We start from the raw sequence: 24,677 nt of genomic DNA, 5'->3' as shown, positions 1-24,677 counted from the left end.
TCTTTCAAGTGAAATAGTATTCAAAACTTGACAAGCTGCTCTGCAGGCTCATACTTAATTTTAACTACCACTGCAGCACATTAATTGCTTGCTCACAAATTTAGAAAGGGAGATATATAAATACATCATAACCGTTTCGCTGAAACTAGAGGTCAACACACAGATGCACACAGAAAAAAATGAGCTACTGTAATGACATTTTTACTGGATGCTGGCTTACTTCTTCTCTGAAAACAAGTGTCAATGTGCTTAGAATACAAATGGACAGACAGAAATACTTTGTCAGGGATGATTTGTGACTATTTTCCTACCCTCTCTTCCAAAAAGTAGGAACAAATAATGAAAATCACTACTAAAATAGACAGTGTTCCTGTACATGAGGAACATAAAAAAATCCCGAAAAAGAGAAACAAAGAATAAAAGAAACCAGACCCTTGAAGCAAAAACTCAGACAATCTTAGCCCATTCTAAATAAGAGAGCAGCTACTTAATGACTTACCTATCCAAACTCCCAACTCTGGCAACTAGATATAGGAGACTTCCAATAGCAAGGCTGCCTAGCACAAAGAGCTTCTGCCTCAGCAACACCTGCTGTTTGAATAGCATGGCCCTCCATCAATCTTCAGGACTTCTTCAGTCTGCAGAGACAAGAACACACTTATCAGAAAGCAATATGTAGGGTAATGTTTAATCAGGTGTTGCAGCTGATGAAGCCACACTTGCAAAATCTTTTCAAAACTGCAGAAGTAGTTAAACTTCTTTCGTTTGTTACTGGTTTTCTGTCCCACATGGCAATGTGTCTGGGATAGGGTGATAATTCTGGAAGTGACAATTCAGTTGCACCCACTGTTACTAAGGCTGTCTGGTAGTCACACTGTGTGGTTTGGCTTCTACAGAAGCTCATATTGTAATAGAATCTCTTGTTTGGTAAATAAGTTTAGATTTTAAACCTTTCAGAATCAACCCAAGCTAGATTTCAACAGAGATTTGAATGCTCTGATTTCAAGTAGGGCAGAAGTAACCAGGAGTTAGGCTTGCAGGTGTAACTGGGTACACAGTATACGTGGGCATGTTTAATGCGTCTCTATGACTATTAGAGTGTATGCTGCAGAGAAATCTAAAATTCCAGGATATCCTGATCCATGCCAGCAAGTCCAGGATAACAAACCTGAGAATCATGTAGCTGGGGTGGGCACAGTAATGATTTTTTGACATCATGCTATCCTATTAGCTGTCTCTATGGTGAGCGTCAGCTTACGCTGCTTACGCAGCTCTCTTAAGCTCCTCATCCTGACACCAACCTTTGCTGTGATCTCAAGACCTGATGGGATGCAAACTGGCATCCTTGAAACAACCATGCCTATATCCCCAGTTTTTGGTAACACCAAAGCATATACTTAAATTTCTTTTTCTGATGTGCTCCAGAGACTGTCTAAAGCCCATAAATGAGCATTGCTTCAAATACTTTAGATATGAGGCAGGCAGAAGTAAAAAGATCTGACGTTATATCAAGAACAATCAAATTTAACCAGGAGGTCCCTAGGTAAGGTAGAAGGAAGTGCTGAGTAAAACTGTTTATCTTTATACTGACTCTTCCTCAGACATGAAGTTTTTGTTCAGGACTGCAGATGTGTTTGGGAGACTCAGAGCTGGATGCCTAATACATTCTTACAGGAACTAAGGAGAAAGATCAGCTTCCCCTTTCAGAACAAAGCCAAAGATGACATGGTTCTTCACAGATCCTTTCAGATCCTTTCACTGGCTCAGGATATGTAAAGCCATATTATCTACCTACCAAATGAATGCTTTAATTACCAAATTGATCCTTTTGATATAAATATAATAAACATGAACAGTAATCACCTGAACTACTGACCCATCAGGCAATGCTTACTGTATTATGGAGCAGTTTGAACAGAAACTTTTTTCCTGAATTTTGACTGGACTTATTTTGAACAATTTTTGGTGTCAAGTTCCTTATGTTTTATTACAGCAAAGTTCCTTTTTTTCCAGCTTTAGGATTTACATAAAGCAAAACTGGGATAGATTATTATAAGCATATAACTATATAAAGAAGCAGAATGGTTAGCAAGACTTCAAGGTTTGACTGGCTACTGTTAAACAGAGCCTGAAAATGTTTCTTTGTCTTGCCCATGCTGTTAAATTTTTGGCCCAGAAAGCTCTCACAGGAAACCAGGATACAGTTTGGGAGATACTACAAGCTGGAGACCATTCGCAAGAGACAGCATTTACGCAGCCTTCCTTAGTGCTGGCTGAGCTTAAAGGTGCAGATGCAGGTCACTCCCATACTGGTTTTCTTCAAAGGTGGTAGAATAGGCATTTTCAGGCACATATGTTAAACTGCTATAGAGAAAGCCCTTCTAAGACCAACCCACCATCTCTTGATAAAATAGCCATGAAACACTGAAGCTCTAAGTCGACTTTCGCTAAAAAACTTCTGGTGCGATAATAATAGTAACTCCTTATACAGCCAGGTCATAGCTCAGGGTAACCTATCATACAGGATAATTTATCATACAGAATTTATTGCTTTTTACATAGAAAAAAAGCAACTCTACGATAAGAATTCTTAGATAAGATCTTTATTGCAACAAGAGTAATATAAAGCACAGAGTAAAAGGAGTTTGCAATGTAAATACAGACGCAGAAGAAGTATTATCATCCTTTAAAAAATAAATGAGGAACAGAGGTACAGAGAGATTAGGTGATTAGCTCAAGGTCACAGAGAAAACCTGTAGTATCAGTGGGATTCAGTGTGAAATAATTCCTTTCTAGTGTTTTAACTACATGATAAACTTTTGGCTTTTTGTAAAATAATTTTTCTTCATAAAAATGATACATGAATGAGGAATTCTGTACATTGAGCAAGGTAGAAAACACACACCTAAAGCTTAACTATTAAGAAAAATGCACAGATCCTCTATCTCTATGTCAATATGCTATTGCTAATTATACTTTTAATTATTTAATTAAAAAAGATGAAAGAGAAGGACATGATGATGATGATGATGATGATGATGATACATTTTCATAGGTTCCCAGTTTTAAATCTTTCCATACTGGTCTCTCTCTAGATGAAAGTTTCACTTCAGTGTTACAATTGGTTCTGAACTTCATCTCTCAGAAAACATATACATATGCAGGCCTCTATACATGAAACTAAAGTGCTTTCCATGTGTTCTCCCTTATCCAGGCTCTTGGATTTCCCAATTAAGTCTTACCTGCAGGCCTCACTAAGGCAGTGGAGGTCATCAGGTCAGAATGAAATCAAATTAATGACAAACTGTTTCCTGGAATAGATTCCACAAGGTCTCATGACCTCAATAATAATGTTTGAAATAAGAGTCAATGCGAAAAAATCTTGCGAAACAAATGCAAAGCAAGTCAACCAAGCAACCAAAAAAAGCCCAAACCCAAACCAGTTCCAGGTGCTGTATGTTTGCATGTACCTGAGTACAGAAAATTTTTCCACAGTATGACAAGTATTAAGCACATGCTAGAAATGTAAATATGACATTATTTATATGTTTGTTTCATTTTTGTTATCACTTTTAGCATCTAATTTAAAGTCCACAGAGGGGGCTTTATTCCAGAGGAGTGGTCTTGATAAAGCTTTCCCCAGGTGCTAGATATTTTCATGAAAAAAAAATGTAGACAAATAATATCTCAACTTTGGAAAAGACTACGTCTTACAATGGATGTACTGAGATAGCTCTACATGCCAGAGGAGAGGAACAAGGAAACATTTCTATTTAAGACACAGAGTTAATACAACCAGAATGTGATTGAGGTGAAGGTCCCTAGGGCAAAAATGTTGCTGCAGACTGACATGGCAACACTTAAATGAAATGGAAAGAAGAAATTAAAAGGAGGAAATTAAAATTCTGGGATATATTATAAGCTGCACAAAGTTTTCTATAAGGAACACGTACTTTTTACTTAAGAAGCCGGAAGGCAAGATAAAATGTAATCCAAAATGACAAGATTTTAGCAGTTATTTGAGGTAAATAAGGGTGTTTTTAAAAAAATGTTGCTCTCTTTTAGGTACTACAACTGAAGTGGCACAAAAGCTGCTGACCAGTAGGAGGAGTGTTGGAAAAGCCCCAGCAAAACTTTCCCAATAGCAGAATGTGGAACCTCCCACCAAAAGAGATGACAGCACACTGTTGCACAGCTCCAGTGGGCTTACATCGGAAATATCTGTCTTGAACAATCGATTTAAATATGTATACGAGAAAGTCCATTCCTGGCTATCTAAGAAAAGTCGCAATGCACACAGAACAACACAAAGAACTCATAATGTGGAATTCATAATTTGTAGAAAAGACAGTGTGTGCAACGTCATGCAGATTAAAGAAATGTAATGTGCTTTGTGATTTCAGATGTACATCTGATCTGAATTGTTAGATTGACATGGTAAAGTTAAATAAAGAAACGTATATTAGTAACAATGGTATTACTGATAAAAATCTGAATTTGATAACACTACAAGTTGTGCAGAAGCACAGAAAGTAGAAGCTGCTGCTGTAATCAGTTATTCCAAAAAAAAGACAGTGAAACAAGATGATTACCAGGAACTTGTTTGAAAATGATCAGGGGGACATTTTTGGACATGTGGAGCACAACTGAGAAGATGCTATGGATAAATAAATAGCATGTGGTTGATTATGGAGAGAAGTATAAGAAAGGCAACATACAATACTTTGGCAAACAGGCTGAAGAAATACAGTCCTGAGTGATGTGATTAATCAAAATTAAGTACAAACCTCAGGCAAATATGCACAAACAAGGCTGGAAAACTAATAAATAAGAGGGCAATTTTATTAGTAAAATTTATTGTTTGACACGCTTTTATTTTTTTTTTTATTTTGCACACCAGCAGGGGTCATCTGTTGACCAACAAATATTTGTCTTCATACTCTGCAGAAAGATCTTTGAGTTTATGTGGGATTTAAACACAGTGACAGAAAAAAAGTCAGGGAACCTATCACTTGGCATGTTTGCATTATGTTCCTTGAATGTTAACTACAGCTTCTTGCATTTGTCACTGTGACTAAAATTCATACAAATCAAACACTTAGATTTTTTCTGGGATAGGAAATCACGTGATGTTTGGGAAAGGACATCCCTCAAACTGTGTGCATTCTCATCAGTTCATGATCTTTCTCAGGGTTTGCCTGGAATAGCCAGTGATCCTACTGCTCCTGCTCCTCCTGCAGGTCATCCCCTTTTCCTTTGTTCTGTCTCACCACTGATGAAGGTCTGGGCTAGAGTGGCAAGGAAAAGCTACAATGCTGACATACTTTTTCCCCAGTAGCCTTTGCTTTGATGGCTTGCTTAATAGCAACAGTACTAGTGCAGCCCGTGAACTGTATTAAAGAACTACAATAATCATGATAAAGCAGAACATGATTTTTCATTAGAGATAGGATTTTTCATTTCTAATAGCATTGAATAGTCTAACAACAGAAAAAATTCTTCCTTTTTCTGACACAGTAAAATTAAATGCATAATAAGAACTGAAAGCTTTGACAATACCAGATTTTTTAGGGAATGGTAAAGTGCTGACTCTGCATAAGTGGAATTTGCTTTTTTTAAGATTTTCCTTAATAGTTCATAATTTCAATATAAAAAAGAAATTTAATTCTTATGAGAATTCTTAATTCTTCTCATTTTTCAGTTTTTTTCTCTGTAGCATAAAACTGAGATGGGATGAAATAAGATTAATGCACTCGATCAATTCACGTTGCAAAGGAAGAAAAGAAGGAAATATGTTCATAACATGGAATAAGTTCACAGATTCATGGAAGTGTCCCTGTGTGCTAGGCATATCCTTTTCTCCTCATGACTCATATTGACTGGAACGATGGAGAAGAAAATGTCAGCAAAGTTGATGGAAAACAATAAATAATGCAGATAAACTCCAACATAAAGATTTCCTATAATCTTATGCCACAGCTGTGACAATAACTTAAAACCACCTTTTTTTTGTCTGCTATTGTAGAGTTTTGAGATTTTGGACTACCTTTAAGCAGTCCTTGAAGCCATTTTTTTGTGTAAATAAGCGGTAAAACCCTATCTCCAGAAAGGCTGAAAGGTCTCTCTCTGGGCGACCATCCACAAAATGAGCATCTGTATGTGGATACTAGATAAGAAAATACATGTTAATTTCTCAGAAGTTAGCACAATATCGGTGTTGAAAGAGCATTTGTGACTCATAGTCCCCCACTTAGCCAGATATCTGGGTTCTCTCCAGCCTATAGAGAACGGTAATGACTATTTATTTAGTCCACTGCCCGCAAGACATTTATCTTCAGATACAGTCAAGACTCAATCTATCCACAGTTGTACTATCTCTAGGAAGCTGCTGTGTCAAGGGACAACAGTAGATAAGGCCATAACGAGCTCTTCATCACATTCTGTTTTCAGCCTGACCCCTTCATTTTTTTTTGCATCTTACTGAAAGACATTGAGCAATATGGTGTTGGGAAGAGAGAAACAACTCAAAAGCTTGCTATTGACTTTGCAGTGCCCTGTGCCAAACAGATCTGCTGCCAGATTGTCAGGGTAGTTAGGAATCTCAGGCGCTTTGATGCCCTTGAGGTCTCACACACATCTGCTTAGGAAAACTGCCTTATTGCATCTGAGCTGGCAAGGCAGGCAGTCGTGTTCTGCTGAATGATGACTAGGTTGCCATGATCCATGCGTAGCTACAGTGCTCCAGGAACATTTCCAAGCACATAGATCTTAATAGGACTTCATTAGTCCAAAATACAGATGCCTGTCTCCTTGCCAGCATCCTGAGTTTATTACCCTGCACTGCTCTTCATGGAACGTGAGATTAATCTGATCCGATTGGCCCTTTTCTGTGGATTAATGGTATTTCCCCAGCTACTTCCAAACTTTTCTTCTGAAACTATCACTATGATCACTTTCCTTGTCTGCTATATTTCTCAGGAATGGTGGAGCTGATGATACCTGTGGAAATCCAATTCTGATTGTAGAGAGATTATAATAGATACTAATTTCACAGTCCTCAAAAGACAACATCAGTCTCTTTTCCTCAATCTGGCACTACAACTGCAACGAAAAATAGCAGTGATAAAGGAAAAAGGAAGTTGAGGAACAAAATGCAAGGAAATGGAAGAAAGGGGAGCAATGATGGCAAAAGTCAAAAGAGAAATCTTAAAGGGAGGCCAATAGCCCTGTCACATTAGAAATAAGTAGCTTGGTTTTCAGCTCTGGGAAAGACTTAAACAAGAAGATTATGAGTCCTCTGAGGGAAAGGTAAGTAGGTAAATATCCAGAGCTTTTTTCTTTTGTCCTTCATTTAGAGTCCAATTTTTGTCATGAACAGTTTCACTTCATTGAGCAGGATAGGAAGGCAGAGAGGTATTGTTTAATATGATTCTGTGTAAAATAAATTTACTTTTTTTTACATACTAGTAATTTTGAAATGTTCTTTCTACTACTTAGAATTATGTCCACAGATTATTACTCCTTTTTTTTCTTGGAAAAAGTTACCACTTCCCAAACTATATCATACCTTACTTGAAATAAGACATATGAAAGGCTGTTTGAAGGTTCCTTAATTAATGAAAACTGGCAAACAATTTAAGTTAAATTTATCTTAGCTATCAGGCAAAATTTAGATGGCTTTCTGCAGCTCCTTGTAGCTCTGTTTTCTGTGACTTCTCTTTAGAAAAGCAGCAAAACTGACTTAAATGCAAAACATTACTCGTAGTCAAAAACATTAATGGGAAAACTAAAAGCAAAAACTTTAAAGAGCTGCAAATATATTTTGCTGGTACACTGCATTTACAGTAAAAACTATCTGAATAGATTTTTCCTCATGGCTTTGACTCCCCAGTGAGAAAAAATACCAATGTATGAGATAACACCCTCCCCATCCCTCTGTGCATATATGAACATGTTATAAAAAAAAATAATTTGACTGAATCTGGACATTTTTTGCAGCCTAATCTTAATCATTGTTTCCCAGGCCAGATACTTTGGCCTAGCCAGACTGCTGTCAACCCCATGCTATGCATACTGTAGCATCACCTACCACCTGCACAGCTGTGTCTTGTTCTAGTTGCTCAATTGCAGTAGAGCAGCAGTGATAAAAGTCCTCTCTGCTACTATTGATGCAAATGACGAGGTGCAGTGAGATGAACTCATATTCTGGACTACCCCACTGCTGATGAATAGACATCATACTGTCTAATACAGAACATCTACATTTGTTCTCGATCTGTAGCAGTCTGTCTTTTCCTCACACCCTTAATCTGAAACATAATCAGCTCAGACTACTCTCCATAACTTCATATGCAGGTTAAATTTCATAACTTCTTTATGCATAAATGTCCCAAAGATTCAGTCTGTTACGTACCTATATAAGTCTAAAATTTTCCCATGTGCCCCCTTCACCACTTTATCCCAACCACTGCAGTGGTCTTTGTTCTTGACCTATATAACTATGCTTCATTGACATTCATTCTGAACAGCACTGCAAAGAGTATTCTTCCAATCCATCTCTCTGAGTACACCAAATCTGACCAGGCACACTTTTATTGCTTTTCCATTTTATCTGTCATATTTATCTGTATATTTCTGTGTCTGGATATTCCATGGTGTTTCTGCTAGGAGAACAGGGAGATATGGAGTTTAAAACCTAGACCCCAAAGACCACTTAGCTATTTTTCAGAATGCAAAGTCTCAGTGCTTCCTTTGTAAGTCCTGACCACAACACTTCCCTAAGAAGTGCTACTTGTTTTAATGTGGAAATCTAAGTGAAAACATTAATGACAGCTTAAAGAAGAACTTGTTACAATGCCTCTGTGAAAAAAGCAGACCTATTAACACTTTTCTCTCAAAATGAAAGAGCTGGGATTTTCTGCTGTGTGTGTGTTTTAAGCGCCAATATTACACTGCTGTATTGACCTGAGTGACAGCTCACTGCCCCCATTTGGGTGGAAAAGAAAGGGGAAGCAAGGAGAGATAGCTCATGTCTGCAGCAGCCCAGTGTTACAGAGCTGTCTGGTGCTGGAGAGTTCCCCATAAATGAGCTCTCTGAACACTAAACATCTCTGCTGCCCTGGCATAACCCATTCATCTTTCTCTCATTGGGAAGCCTGAGCTGTAGAAGTAACTGCTGTCTTGGGTCTGTGTTCACTCCCGTACATGTACCCAGCCTGGCATATATGCCTGCTTCATGGTTTTTAATTAAAAAGAAAAAAAAAAACCAACATAAAAAGTTAACTGAAACATCTTTGCATATGCTTTACTGATGAGTCTCTGAGACAAGAACAATGCCCGTAGAGAGGTGCGTGCTTCTGATTCTCACTGGCAGTCACACCTGAAAAATTACAGAAAGGCTGCTCCTCTGGGACGAGATGTCTTCTCTCTCTGTGTCTTTCTGAGCAACTTCTCAGATAATGCTTTGCAGTGTACTATTCATGGTCCTTCTACTGATTTCATGCTGTTGCAACTTGATTGGCTTGGTGGACTTAATCTAACTTGGGCTCTATGGAATAGAGAGGATCTAATCCTTTCTCTGTGGGTGCTTGTGACTTAGTATCACTTTCCTAGAGATGTATTTTTTTAATTAACTTTTTTTTTTCCTGACCCATTGTAATGACAGTCACCACATGGACTATTCATATTTTTGGATGCAGACATATTTTGCCTGCATGGCAAGATACGCTAGAAATGCCGCCACTAGAAGAGGCTGTCACGTGTTTGCTACATAGGGGTGAATCAATGAGAGAAGAGAGAGAAGCCATGGATCTAACTAGATGTAAAACTCATGTAATTGATCCAAGAACTTGAAATAACCTGTGGCCTATGCAGTTCATGTTTGCACTGGCCATTAGTCAAGGTATCTGTCTGGTTTGGCTTTGCTCCTGATGCTCATTTACAGCACCTACATCCTAATACCTTTTGGGATCATGGGCTGGATCAGCTTCAACCCTGACTATTTAGTACAAATATAGAAAACCATAAAATAAGCTGCTCTTTTCAAAATATATTGGTTGGGAGAGAATTAATCCCAGAATATCTTGGCATTTTGTTTAATTGGCTGTGAAACCTAGAAAAACACTTCCTCGTGTTCTAAAGGAACTGTCATATAATAAATACAATAAAGTTAAACTAGTTCTGTTTGTCTATGAAAAAATGGGTCCTAAAGGGTCCTGCTTACAAACTGTGTAGTTATCAGAGTGAGTGACATCTTACGAATGTCTCAACAGGTGCAAGAGTTGATCTAATAATGAAAAAAAGAATACTCACAAATAATTTATTTGTCATATGGTGGGGGAAAAGAAGAGTGAATAATTTATTTGGTCAATATTATTCAATCATCAATAGAACTGGTAGAATTATTTATAAATTTACTTATGAATAATTTATTCATCAATTGATGGTAGGAGGAAATTAACGAAGTAAGCAATATTCAAATAACACTCAACAGGCTCTCAGAGGCAGACAGGACAGTCAGGGAGGAACTGGGAAAATGGAATCCTTTTGTCAGCGTCATGACAGCCTGTGCACGATCACAGGGGATCACGAGAGGGCAGCTGACCCATAGTCACTTCTGTAGCTTGCTGACAATAGTGACCTCCTTTCTCATTTACCCACCCAGGGCAACAGATTTGCAAAGGTACCCCGAGAGCGCTGTGTGGTTCTTTACATCTTTGATGGTGGTGGGAAACTATGTGGAAATTCTTGCTCTGGTGCTCCACCGGCTCCTGCTGTGATTGCTCGAGCCAGATGCTGCTTGCTCTGACATAGGCCAGCAGAGGCTGGGGAGCCACCTCAGCCTTTCAGCAGCTTGAAACTTTTCATGTAGCTGAGAAGTGTGCTGGGCTCTGCTTGTGTACACAAAGTAGGAGACAGAGGGTTTCCCTCAGGAAGACACAGGACACTGTCCCCTGTTTCTAGACAAAAAAATGAAAATCAAAAGACATTTTAGAGAAAAAAAAAATCTTGGTTGTGTAACTGAATTGTACTGTGCCAGAAAATATGTAACAAAATGCTGACATGCAGAGTTGAAAATAACCCTCTTGCCCACCATGTGTCTTCAGAATATGACCTCACACGGCTGCGACCATCAAAATCATTTCAAGGCAAATCTTATCTGAATGTGATTTTTAGATTTCTTTAATTTAGTAACATCTTTCAAATGTGTCTGTGAGAGAGGGAGATTTCTTGCTATGCAATGGATCCAGAAATATCCCACTACCTTCAGATAGCATCCACTGGTTTGCTTTGACTTTGCTCTGCTACCATTGAATGAATCTCTAACAAATCCAGTCTGAACATTAACCAAGAGCCACAACAGAATAATTTTAATACAAATTGCCCAAAAATGGTTTTTGTTGTGTTATAATCTCACATTGTAATAGCTGTCATAAAAATACTTTGTGAGTAGAAGGGGTTTTTTTCCTTTTTCAATATATTAAGTTTAATGGCACATATATGTGCAGTTTGGGATAACAGATGCCCTTTATGAATAGATTAAGTGGAGGAATCAGCTGGTTTATGTTCTCCTTTCAACTCTCACCAGGATTTTTCCACTCTGTTCCTTTGTTAACTATAAACTGTAAGCACTGAAAATCAAAAAATGAGGGAAAGTTTATGAATTATAGAGTCACAGAGTTTGTTAGTGCTCTGTGCTTATACTCTTGAGAGCCACTGGAGGAAGGGCTTTGAGCAATTTCCAAATTTTCAAATTTCTCTATGTCTTTATCTCATTCAGCTTTTGATATGATGCATACATTATTTATCAGGACTATCATTATTTTGTTAGCTCGTGTTGTCCTCTGGCACCATATCTGCACAATGATATTCATTTTGCATTTGCAATTAATAAACTTAAAAGAAAACAGTTAATTCTTCCTCTATTCAGCTCTCTTGTTTCGTAAAATGATGTAGGAAGGACCAAGGTGTGGACAGAATTTCATTTTGACCTTGAACTCTAATTACTGTTTTCATTCTTCCATTTCACCAGAAGATGTAAAAAAAGTTAATGTAAGAAATATTTCTATATTTCTTTCTCTCTCTCTCTTTTTCTTTAGGTGTGAAGAAGAGATAGGAAATAAATTTTTCCACATCATAAATTCGCTATCAGAGCTTAGTGAATTATGTGCTATGCTAGTTAAGTTCAGAGAAGGACTTTTTTTTAACATACTTTAAATCTGTCTCCAGCTAGTTAATTTTTGAGGCCATCTCATACCTTCCCAGTTGTAATAGCATCTGAATGGAACACCTCAATTACTTCGCCTTACAGCGTGTAAGAGAGAAACTAGTCTTTTTCCACACCCAAACGTACAATATATTCTTAAGCAAATGTTCGTTGTGATTGACTTCCTCCTGCTTTATTTCCATACCATGCTTACATCTCTTCCTACCATCTCTCACCCTGCACTGCTGATGCAATTACCAAGTTGTAGGCTACCAGGAAGATTTCCATTTCACAATATATACAGGTAGTTTTACACTTAAAAGAATGTGCTAAAGAACTGGAGCCAGATCATAGCTTAGCCTGGTGGAAAACTTTATCCTCACTGTTTGGTACAAGAGCAGACTCAGTTATACTGGTCCAAAATGATTTCCACTCTGCTGGAAAGCATCAATGCAGCGCATCCCTCTCCTGCCCCTTCCACGGGTTCCTTGACTGAAGCTCTCTTGCAAAAAAGGAGGAAGAAGATGTTCTAGTGGGAGTGGGCTTGTGGTCATTTCTGTCCAGCTGTGGTTCACTTTGTGCAAAGAAGACCTGGTGATACCTGCTTAATAATCCGTGTCTGTGAGTTGGTAACCATACTGAACAGCTGGCTGTGAAAGATTGTGATGGAGCTGCCTGTGCTTCAGAGCAGTGACACATTCCCACCTGAGGTCCCAGGCAGGATGGAGGATGGATGGCAGTGCCACACTCTTTCCCCTGTGCTGAGAGCCACTCAGACAAACAATTCTTGAGAATGGCAGGCACTTTTACTCTTCTGTGTTTGATTAAATTTAATGTATTTAGTATGGGACTGACCACAACTAAGAATCCAAGTGGGTGTGATGTGAGTGTCCATGTTGTTGTGATCAACAGAATGAGACTTCAGGAGAGTGTTGTATGAGATAGAACACCTCTTACCTCCAAGTTAATGGTCCTAATGTTGTCTATTTAATAGTTGCCTAACAGACTGCAGTTGTAGACATGACTTAATGTTGTATTAGGTGAGGTAAATAAGTCAGTAAATTCTGTTTTATAAGATACATGTATATATTAGGTAAAAAATGTACCACGGAGCCGAAGTTTAATATATGCAGAGAACCTTGTTTTCCATTGTAATGCATGCTTCTATCTTTCCCCCTGGTAGAAATACTTTTTTTTTGGCTCTGAAAGATGTTAGTTCAGTGTCCCCACCAGCTAAATCTACCTTCAAAAAATCTGCCAAAATAGTATCAGCAATAGTAGGTTTATCAAACTACCCCATATCAGAGGAACCAGTCCCATGGTCTTGCTGTAACATCAGGAGCAAAATGTTTAGGCAAGTACAAGTGTCCTATTGACTCTTTGCTGTGGGGTGACTGCTCCCCACTAATCTCTGATTCTCCCCAGATGTGTGTTGGTGGGAATCCCATCCAATGGAGAAGGTGTCAGGCTCCTGCCCAATCTGTCCACACTCCCCGGCCACCAGGGACAAACTATATAGCTGGTTCCTCTGCTGCCAAGTCCAGTCTAGTAAGACCCAGTGAGGGAGAATTTCCCTACACCTGCCCACCTTGAGATTCCTAGGGGCTCCCTGTGCTATTTATATATACGGGTTGTGGATCTATGCAGGGATCCTTAGGCTAGTATTACTTAAAACTGGCACTAAGCATCATTCTGCCTAGCTTACCCCAAAAGGTGCCATTCCACATCAGTTTACACAACGCCCAGCTTCAGGCTTTATTCACACTATTGTGTGAAGAACAGGGCTGCCTGAAAAGAAACCAATGCTCCATGTACATTCACACTCCTTGTCCTAAATCCTCACAGCTCTATCAGGATATGTTGGAGAAACCAGAGGTAGAACTATGAATGTGTTTGTACCCTTTGATGCACCAGGCAAAAAAAAAAAAGGGAAAAAAAATCTCTTTTATCTCTAGGACTTCTAACAGTTTCTTTCCATCTATGAAAATAACAAATACCTACTTTCAAATTAAGTGTGTCAGCTGAACATTAATGAAATACTGAAAAATGACTAGTATTTAGTTTGCAGCATAAAGGTAAAACAAAGGAAAATTAAGCCATCCACTCAATTGTATTCTGTCAGTGAGAGAGTGCTCTGCACAGAGTTGAGTATCCTGCTACTTCTGAGGTCACTGAAGGAGCCAGCCCTGGTACATGGAGCCTCTGTAAAGATATAAACACTATATCTGTTATTGCAGCCTCTGTAAAGATATAAATGTTACACAACAAGAACAGCTGCCAGGCTTATCCCTTGAACAAATAGAAGATAATGCAATTGAGTTTGCTTTTGGCCAAGGAAGGTCTGGTTTAATGCTTTAGACAGAAATATGGATCAGATGTTTGATACCAGCTTTATACCAGGAATCCTAGAGCAGGCTCTAGCCGCTCTCTTGCTGCATTCCTACACATTTCCAGCAGTGCCTCAGCATCCAAGCCTTGATGGTTGCAATGCTGTGAGAATGCCCCAGTCCCTCCTGCTTGTAGCTGTCTCTCAGGTTGCAACTTTGAAAAGACAAACTCATTCCACTGACAACTTCTTCCTTTGTTCAGGGTTACCATTTTCTTCTACCAAAGCCTTCCCTTTCCAGATAACAGAACTAACAGAGCTAAGATATCTGCTGTGACTCAGAGTGCTTTGAGCTGCAGCAACTATCTGCTTATAGGAAGGCAGATCAGTTTCAAATTCCTATACAAGAACAATCTTATTATTATTGCTCCTTAATAGTAGGCAAGGGCACAGACCCATTCCAGATCAAACTAAGTTCCAATCAAAAAATGTCAAATGTGATTTTTAATTGATTGCATTTTAAAATCAATCACTCAGGTTGTGTGTGTTTTTTCACAAGATCCAACATCTTACTGATGCTTGTCTTTTTAGGGAGACCGAGATTGAAACAGAACTGTGTTTTTGTCTTTGTTTTTGCTTTTTTGTTTGTTTGCTTGCTTTTTATTTTGTTTTGGGGTTTTTTTTTGTTGTTGTTGTTTTGTGGGTTTTTGTGTTTTGTTTTGTTGGGTTTTTTTGGTTTTTTTTTGTTTTGTTTTGGTTTTGTGGTTTGTTTTTTTTTAATGGCATCGATTTTTTTAAAGGAAGATCCATTTAAATTAAAATTTTACAGTGATATTTGCAAGCTCGTGTTCCTCTGGATGTTTATTACGAAGCTATGTGGAAAGAAAGATGCTCTATGTGCTTACTATCTCCCAAAAGGCCACATGAAGTTAAAATGAACCTCTGTGCCTGCTAGTATGTACAGACCCCATGGGTCTCCTAAACTCCTGCTCAGCAAAAGCTGCTTCACATTGAGAAAACAAAATATCATTGTCTTTCTTCAGAATTGCAGATTAAGTTTTCCCTGGTTCCCCCTTTCTGAGAATCAGACTCCAGCATAACATATATGGGTGCTAAAGAGCCGAGATGGCTGGTGAAGTTTTAATAACATCAGCACTCCAGTCAAGTGCAGCATGATACAATAAAATTTGTTCACCCTCACCCCTTCTATGTGTTACACTCATAGTTTAATTAGGGCTTCTGGCTTTCCTCTTGCCCAGCTTTCAGGGAATTGTTGAATAGCAGGTACCTACAATTGGCTAAGAACATTCATAATTAGAAAGTTGCATTCTATGTTGCACCTTGATTCAGACTGTGACACAAACTCTTGAGAAGTTACAATAGTATAACTAATAACATTGGAGTTAAATCTTTAATGCTACAGGGAACAACTATTGCAAAAGTCTAAGTCTCCAAACTCCTGAGCTCTAGGTAGCTCATGACTGTATTTCAAGAAGAGGTTAGTAAGGAAAGAATACAATATAGACCAAGCACTCCATATTATGAAGGATGAATGAAGGCATCCCAAATAATAATAATTTTGGTTCAGGGGAAGTCAATACAACATGACAAATGCAACACTGATACAGGTAAATCTGTTGCTGAGTGAGCCTTTAGAAAAACAGGTCAATCATTCGTTAATATGGAATAACCATAATAAACCAATAATATTAATATTAATATTAAACCAATCAGTCATTAATATGGAATAACCATAAAAATGATGGGGTTCAGTATCAGAACACAAATATTTTGGATAAAGACACATTATACTTTTAGTAAAAAAAACCCAAATCTACATGTCATTGAGACTGAACAATCAAATTTATGTCTCAGGCACAAAAAATATCAAACTCTTTGGGACTTACCTGAGGGAAAGAGTGTCTTACACTGGTATGTACAATAACAGAGAGGTCTTCTCTACCTGGGACCCCAAGCAGATGTCCTTGTCTACAATATACGTTATTTTTTCTATCATTATTTCTCCATGTTCCCAAAACACAGTAAGTTGCTGAGGAATTACTATCTATCTTTTTCTTGCTATTTTCTTCTAAATATAAGGAAGGACAGAAACTGGCTTTGATGTGTTACGTTCCAGCATTCCTGATCAGGTGACATCTCTCTGCTGTGAGTTGAAGGCCATGCTCCCAAGAGACACTGTGGTGCACACAGGTCTGTAACTTCAGTGCAGCTCCAAGACCCACCCTCCAGAATGCAATTTTCCTCTCTGAAGAACATACCTATCAGTCAATAACTGCTCTTCTCAATTCTTGCTTTTAGGAGAGGTGGAAAACTCATTATATTCTTCTTGCACTCTCTATGTTTTCTTTAACTAAATTATATTTGCCACTGTAAAAGACCTATTGATTAATTTAATAGGTCTTTTGTTCTTTCCACAGGTTAACACCTTACTTTTCATTTTACTTTGATGTGCAATCTTCACTTCAGTCTATTTAAGCATTCTGAAAGCTTTATAGCATTTTTTTAAACTCTTCATTCTTTTGTCCCTTATGTATAACTCCGGGCAGGGGTGAAATCACAGAAGCACTCAGCAACTACCAACCACAAACAGACCCCTTTTCCCCACTAGAGTGGTGTCTAGTGCAAAGATGACAAGTGCCAAAAGTACTTGTCACTCAGAAAGCATGCATCACGATTGCTGGGCTAAAAGTTGACACCAAACCCCAACGGAGCTGGGTAGGAATACATATAATTTTCCTTTTTCATTAGCAGAAAAAATTCTGACACCACTTCTTGTCTCTCATCACTACTTTGGCTAGAGCCTTGGGAAGTCAGTCTTGGTGTGAAGGTGCAATAAAATACGAAGATTTCAGCGGAGGCAACAAGAAGACAACTAAAATACCAGTATGATAATCTGGTGAGCACAATGTCGGGGTAGGAAAAGCAGGATGCAATGCTTAACGATACAAGTATCTCCTCGGCCAGTGCCCTAAATGCCAAAAGTCTCACCAAACAATTTAATAGAGACAGAAATTTTGTTTCAGAGCCACATGGTGGAAAGCCATATTCCCCCATTTATTAGCCTTAAACCATGACCTCGCAATGTGCACTGTTCACACTGAACTGAATATCTAGGCTTTTTTACAAATTTCCCATCTGCATGCAGCAATTTGTTTGTTGATGTTTAGACATGATTGACATAATTTGACAATCTGGCTTATTAGTTTTCTTTGTAACTATGTAAAACGTTGACAATGATTATCCCAGTTGACTGAGGACATGCTTCTCGTGACACAGTAAACAAATGTAGCAAAGGAGGCTTTTTCCAAATGATTGCTCCAACCCCCTAATGAGAATGCTAACTTATTTCATCAGGCTCGCACTACATCGAGCGACTTAATGAATCCTCAAGTCACACAGCTCCATCTCTTGAGCCTGAGGTACAGTAGCTAGAATTGTATGCCTATGGACTTTTCTCCCATTTTTAGCAGCATGCTGCATTATAATGAACCTATTTATTATACTGGCAGCAAAAAGACATTTCTTTGAAAAAAAAAGTATTTCAGAGATTTGGGTTCAAAACCTACCAAACTCCTTAGAGGAGTGCTTCTTCCTATAAATCAGTGCCCCTTAATGGAAAGAACATGATGAAAGAATGAGTAATGGTAGGTAAAAAAATAAGGATAAATCAGCCTTCTCATTAACCTGCTTGCACAGTAAATTCTCTGAGCTCTGAAGGCCGGGATTTAAGACAGTTCCTCTAAATCAAAGGATTCTTATGAATCCTGTTCTCCAGCTCCCTTCTATAAGTTATGTTTGGGTAGTCAATGACCATTTGTAGGGGATGTTTTTCAGGTCTTCACAAATATCAGTATTGACTTATTTGGAGAAATAACACATGGTGTTCCCAGGTGAAAAAATCATTACCTTAGTTTTGGTGCACCTAATTACGATAAGTCTCTATCATACTCACCATCTACCCTAACTATCTGGGGAATTGGCAGTGTTTAACAATGAAGAAAAGAGTGCTCCAGTGTCCAATTAAGGTTTTCTTTGAGGATTAATAAATCATGTCTCATCAGCCCCACTGACTCAGAGGTGTTAATCTTCACCTTATCACTCTAATCTTAAAGCCAAATTCTGCAGATCAAGAGCAGCAGAATGGTTGAGTTAATTGTTCCATTAGGCTGATGAAGTCTTTATACTCCTATCCAACCATACAGTATTCCCTGAATGTGTTTACGTGCTCCATTACAGAGCAGAAAACAAACAATAAAAAGACTGCTACAGCTATTTGGGATAGATGACCAGTAGCTTGGACTTTGCTCCATACTCAGCTCTTTTGCTAAAACTATGCTGCATTCACATACTGTAACAAGGTACCGAGAAGATGATAAACAGTCAAGAGAGGTTTTAGCACATCTAAATGCAGTTGCAAAAGGAATTAAATCATGTAGTCAATAATGGAAAGAAGACTTAACAGTTATCTGCCCTGTAAACAATATCCTTGATTAGAAGGCATAAACAATACTGTTTTATTTAAGGGCAAGGATCCAGATGTTCCACTGTGAAGAGTTTTTCTCATTGACATGTCTAGAGTAATCATGGAGAGCATGGCAAATTGAGTTAAAATATGCTCCTAAGCACTACAATAAATTAGAAATCACATTTTAACTTGTTCCCAGCCTACATTTATTTGCTCTTGTTTCTAAGTAATCAGACAGGTTAAATTCTTTTGGCATGAACATTCACAAAAACTACTGAGCTTACATTAAAAATCCATTTCATAACCATTGCTTTTCAAACAGTTCCCTCTCCTGATCTGAGTTAAGCAGGAAAGGAAATGAGAATTGATACCTTTCAGGGTCACATACTCTGTGTCACTGAAAAAAGCAGGAGAAAGAGAGAGAGAGAGAGAGAGAGAGATGGGATCAAAGCTGGAATAATTTCATGGGGTAGGTAAAGGGAGGAGAGCTGAATTTCTGAAAGGCTTTTGAATGTTTTATTCCTATTCACACAATATTTCCTTCCCTTTATCTGTCTCTTTTTCTTCTAAACAAAACACAAAACTTTTCTTTCCCTCTCCTCACTCTGTCACACCACCAAAGCAATGGGACTCAAACTTTTCCCTCTTCCAGGTGTGAGAGACTAAGTAGTTTTTTTGAATTCAAAAGGACAGAAGCATGTGCTTGAAAGTTTTAAAAGAAGGTTAAAGAGTTGGGTTAGAGGAGAGGAAAATGAATAATGTTTTCTTTTCCTGTTTCTCTTTTCTCTAAAATGTGTCACACATGTTATTTTCTGAAACTCATGCACAGCCTCTTCTTTTATGCCTTGAATGCACTCCTGAATGTAACACCTGAACAAGGAAAGAAAACATTAAACAAGAGATTTGTTTATATGGTTTGTCATAGAGATTTCTCAGAGGAAGTGGAGCTCTTGGACAACCACTGTTTCATCCATATTATCATTTCCTTTCTTTTGCATATTGGAGATATTTCAAACAGATTCATTTAAAAATAAAAACAGATAAGCTATTATCATGTCTACCCCCTGTGTCCTGTTCTGAGAAATGGGACATATTATTATAATGACTTCAAAGCATTTAATCTGTAAAAAAGACAAGTGACTTACACATAAAATGTGCGTCTTATAAAGCACATAGATTGGATCATTTAAATGATTAATTTAACTAATACAGTTTTGAGATAAATTGATTTGCCTCTTTCCCTCTACTTAGCATTCTTTATTCCCTTCAACAATTTAGCATTCAACAAAATACTACCAGGCATACAGCATTCCCAAGGTCACTCTTCTAACCCTCCTTCAAGACCCCCATTAAAATCCTCTTCTAGAATAAGACTATGAACAAAACAAAATTAATCTTCCCTTGCCCTCCAGCCTAAGAGGATTCAAACTCACATATATCCGCTCCCAAGAGAATTGCAACCTCTTCATCTATGTGCTGGTGTCTTTTTGTATGCACATGCATATGTGGATACCCAGAGACAGAGAGACAGACAGAGCACTCTGAGCCGCTCCTAAGCAAGCTCTTTTGTTTTACATTAAATGATTAAGAATTTTTTGAGCCAGAGAGCAGGACAGAGCATGACCATAGGGTAGCCATTAGGGTACTCATATGGGAAAGTGACATATTTTCTCCTCTTCACTTCAAAGATTACTTGCTATTTAAACCCATGACTGCTCTGAGTCCTTCCCTCTACCCTGTCTGGTGAAGCATGTGAACCCTCACCTTCCAGGTGGCTGGTTAGGTGAAGTAGGAAGACTACAAGGAAAAGAGATCTTGTTTGCTGCAGCTTGTGTCTGCATTGGGGCAGCTTCTGCTACTGAATGTGTGCCAGGTCATTATCTGGTCAGGTCACTGCCTCAATGAATACCCCAAAAAGTCAAACAGTGTCTCAGAAAGCTCAGGACTCAGGTACAACTGTGTTGCTTTTATTCTGTACTGGTGTTAGACTGGATTCTTTTCCCATGGGTTGAAGGAGATGCTAGAACTGGGACAGTGTTTTTCTTTGGGCAGGCTTAAAGAAAAGTGTTGGCACCTTAGGTAAGAGTCCTAGCACAAACCAAAGATCCCTAGTCCTTAAAGCTGAATTCTCAAACAAGGCAACTCTCCATCGATTTTTCTATCCATTTTACAGAGGTACCTTCAGAACATGTGTAAGGCTATGGTTAATTATTGCCAACAGCTAGGTCATTCAGCTAGGTCATCGAGATTCTAGTCATTGCTCCAGAACAAATAATTAATCACACTGTGTGAATGAATGAATGAAAGAAATATCAAGGAAAAGTGTGAAACACCATTGTGTCTGATTCATGAAATACACAAAGAAGGCTTGACACCAAGCTGTAGGGCAGAGTTTGCAGTCAAGATTATCAAGAGAAAGGAGATGTTTGTCTGGCCAGAGGCAGATGCCTCTTTCCCATTCATTTCACTCCTGGCTAGTTCACATGGCTTCCTGCATAGTTCCAAGGTGGAGCACCACACCAGGGAATTAGAAGTCCAGGACATGCTAGTTAAATCCTCTGCATATCAATACCTGTGTTCTACATGCCTGAGCATCTAAGTGGGTCTAATTTACAGCTCTTCTGTGTAATTCTTAAGATCTACAGAAGAAATAGGTGTTGGCTAAAGTCACTGATATTTAATTGTTGTGTCCAGAATAGAGAAGTGTGAGACAGTACTGAAAATTTTGGTGGTAACAAAATAAAATCATTTACACAGAGAACATTATTGTGAGACAACTAAAATATTTGGAAAGTAATTAATGTCAGATCATTCCCATTCATACATTTTTAAAACAGATTTATAAAATGTATCCATTTCATAAGTGTTTTGCCTTTCATATTTCTTGTTAGTTTCTTTTGCTGTAGAATTCCACTGAGTGAATATCTCTGCACGTTATGTACAGAATATATCAGTGGAATAGTTTTATATCTTCACCTGTCTCCCTCTGCCTGAATTTTAACAATAATAAATCTGAATGGTCATAACACAAAATTGAAAGCAGGCTACCTGACAAACCAGGCAGAATGCATGAACAACTCAGTATTGCCTTATTTTCCAGATTTGTGACAAATTGCATCTAGTTTATACAGAAGATGTTACTACACTCATGCTTCTTCAAAAAATCAAAAAAAGTTACTACATTATGGTTCTCATTCTGTTTGGCAAGGAAATGTTAAAAAAAGAAAAGAAGGAAAAAGAAAATAAAGGATCAAAAGCCTGTCTGACATGATCAAAAATAAAATGGGAGCCAACCATGTGTACATCTCTCACTGAATAACTTTCAGTTCATCAGCCCAAATAAGCAGGCATCCATTTATAACTCAGTTGCAGCCTCTAATAGAAGGCCAAATTCAATTTGCTGGAGTATTAAAAATGAACTTTCATTTTAATCAGCTGAATCTCATCAACATGAAATTGATCGGAGTACCTCCACACACTTAATATGGTTGGAGTTGCACTTTTGATGTGCCAAGCATTTTGCTAGTTTGGGGCACTTTTTTCTGCCAGTAGCTGGAACTGCCATTTTGCTGCTGAGGTGCTTGGTTTGGTTCCCTCTACAGGTTACAATTTAATTTCTCCATTTATTTATTTTCAGTTTGAAATACTTCTTTTGTCACCTCAGTAAGACTACAGTTGAGGTAAGGATTTTTTGTGACTAGATATAGATACAGGAGAAATGTTTTTTTTTCATGGAAAGAGGCCAGTAGAGATGGATGAATGGAGAGAAGGAAGCCACTACCATAGATGAAGCAATGTTTCTTCTGCCCAGGAAGCAAAGCTAGGAGCTGTGGGAGTGCCCCAAGCCTTTAAAAGTGCCAATAAAGTTAAAAAAACCCATCTATCACAGCCTGCCTCCACACAAAATACAACCCTCCCTTGTGGATCGCTGTTCATTCTTAGAAGATCAGAGCTGCAATGGGCTGTCTGCCACATCCTGTTGTCACCTCTAAGTGAGGTGTAAGCAACTAGTTGCCAGATTTGGTGGCACAGATTGAGAAAAACTTATCTTGGTTACAGAGAAGGAATTTTTGTCAGAGACCTGGAAGAATATTACTTGTTGAGGGTTAGCAAGGTAGAAATTTTAGTTAAAATGGCCTAGCTGCAGTTTGCAATCTAATAGAAAAAGCTATAACATTGATTTTGAGCACAGTGGTTATTGCAGTTTGCATCTGATTCTTCGGGGGAGAAAATATAGGCAAATGCTAGCTGTATTTTCCTAAACTGCCTTGTGTGTCCCAGATAAGAATGGTGCAAACTCAACAAATAGTATATTTGGATTACTCTTCAGGGCTCACTTATTTCTCTTCTGCTAGCCTTCACTCAAAAGTGAGGCTTTTGTAGGTCTTCAACCTGAAAACTTCATCTTTCTAAAGGGAAATTCTTGCCAGGTCTACTCCAACTGAGTGCACACCTCTCTAGGGACAAGAGGATGCCCTTTCTGCCCTTTCTTTGTCCTTGGCTCTCGCTGAGTATAATTTATATTGCTACACAAATCTATTGCAAGCAAAGATTTTTTTGAGAAAGATTTTGGTCTACTCTGCAAGTATTAGACTGCAAACTCAGCCCAGCAAATTTATCTTCTCTAACATTTGATTTCTTCTCTATCATTTCTTTTTCTACACCTAACAATTTTCTCAAAAAAACAAATTTTGTCAATAGCTGCTCCCAGTATGCTGTCCATATTACCCCAGTAAAAGAAGTAAATTTGATGTCTGGACATATATAGTCTTGTGGAAAAGGGTCTTATTTCACTCACTGACAAGCCTAGAGGTATAGCTAACAGCATTTCCCAAGTGGGGTGGCCTTGCTTTAAAAAAAAGAGAAGAAGAAAAAGAAAAAGTCAATATTGACTCTTGACACATTTTCATTTACATCACTGCATGGCTTTCAGTCTGGGCACAAATCAATAGGCAGCTTTTAACACTGCTCAACTAGTTTGTTCTATGTAAAAGAAGAGACATTTGCCTCAAGTGGCTTGTTTTTCCCTTTGGGCTCCAGGCAGACTCTCCACCACTAACAGTGTGTGATTCTTCGAAATGAAGTTGAGTTTGTTTGACTGCTCTTTCTGTGACTGATCAGAAGAGCTTGAACTGTAATATTAATCACACAATGTTTTCTTCATCACCACTTACAGTCAATTGACTTTGTACTTAGTGAAAGCGTCTCAAGCAGCCAACTCAATGTTACCAGAGGGCAAGAAGTCAATAGGAGAAAGAAAGATGTAGTTTCAAAACACACAGAACACAGCTTATGGAGCTGCTGACACACACACACATCAGGCACCTTATCACACTGCGGGTGCGCTGCTGTTGCATGTTTTTATTTGCATGATGAAGGCATCCACGCAGCCTTTTGCTCAGCCTCCTCAGTTAACTGCAGCTTTTCCTTCAATCTCAGGTTTATGTGGAAAGTGTAGGGACCAGGTAGTTTCTCCAAATTGCACTAGATTCAGCAACTATTTAGTTTCAATTTAACTCTCTACATATTTCATCAGATAACTGATCCATGAAGTAGGGATCTTCTGTCTTAAGATACACTGATGACTGCTACTCAAATGCCAGGTATATGTCATGCTAATAATACTGCCCATATTCTTAACAAATACCAATTTACCTAAG

General features: G+C 38.3%; 1 protein-coding gene across 2 annotated transcripts in view; it reads right to left on the bottom strand.

The window, feature by feature from the left end:
* The window catches only part of HS3ST5 (heparan sulfate-glucosamine 3-sulfotransferase 5), a 181,095-nt gene that overhangs the window by 5,777 nt on the left and 150,641 nt on the right, over positions 1 to 24,677 (bottom strand). For both annotated transcript variants that reach the window (XM_018078392.2, XM_018078391.1), the window contains one exon: positions 500 to 638. In XM_018078392.2, the coding sequence (XP_017933881.1) occupies positions 500 to 606 (107 nt within the window). In that variant the 5' untranslated portion in view covers positions 607 to 638. The remainder of the gene's footprint in view (positions 1 to 499; positions 639 to 24,677) is intronic.

Source organism: Manacus vitellinus, unplaced genomic scaffold (assembly GCF_001715985.3).
Source record: "Manacus vitellinus isolate BGI_N305 unplaced genomic scaffold, ASM171598v3 scaffold_4_pilon, whole genome shotgun sequence".
Lineage (NCBI taxonomy): Eukaryota > Metazoa > Chordata > Aves > Passeriformes > Pipridae > Manacus > Manacus vitellinus.
The sequence above is the reverse complement of the archived record's forward strand: the minus strand, read 5'-3'. Positions and strand labels throughout refer to the sequence as shown.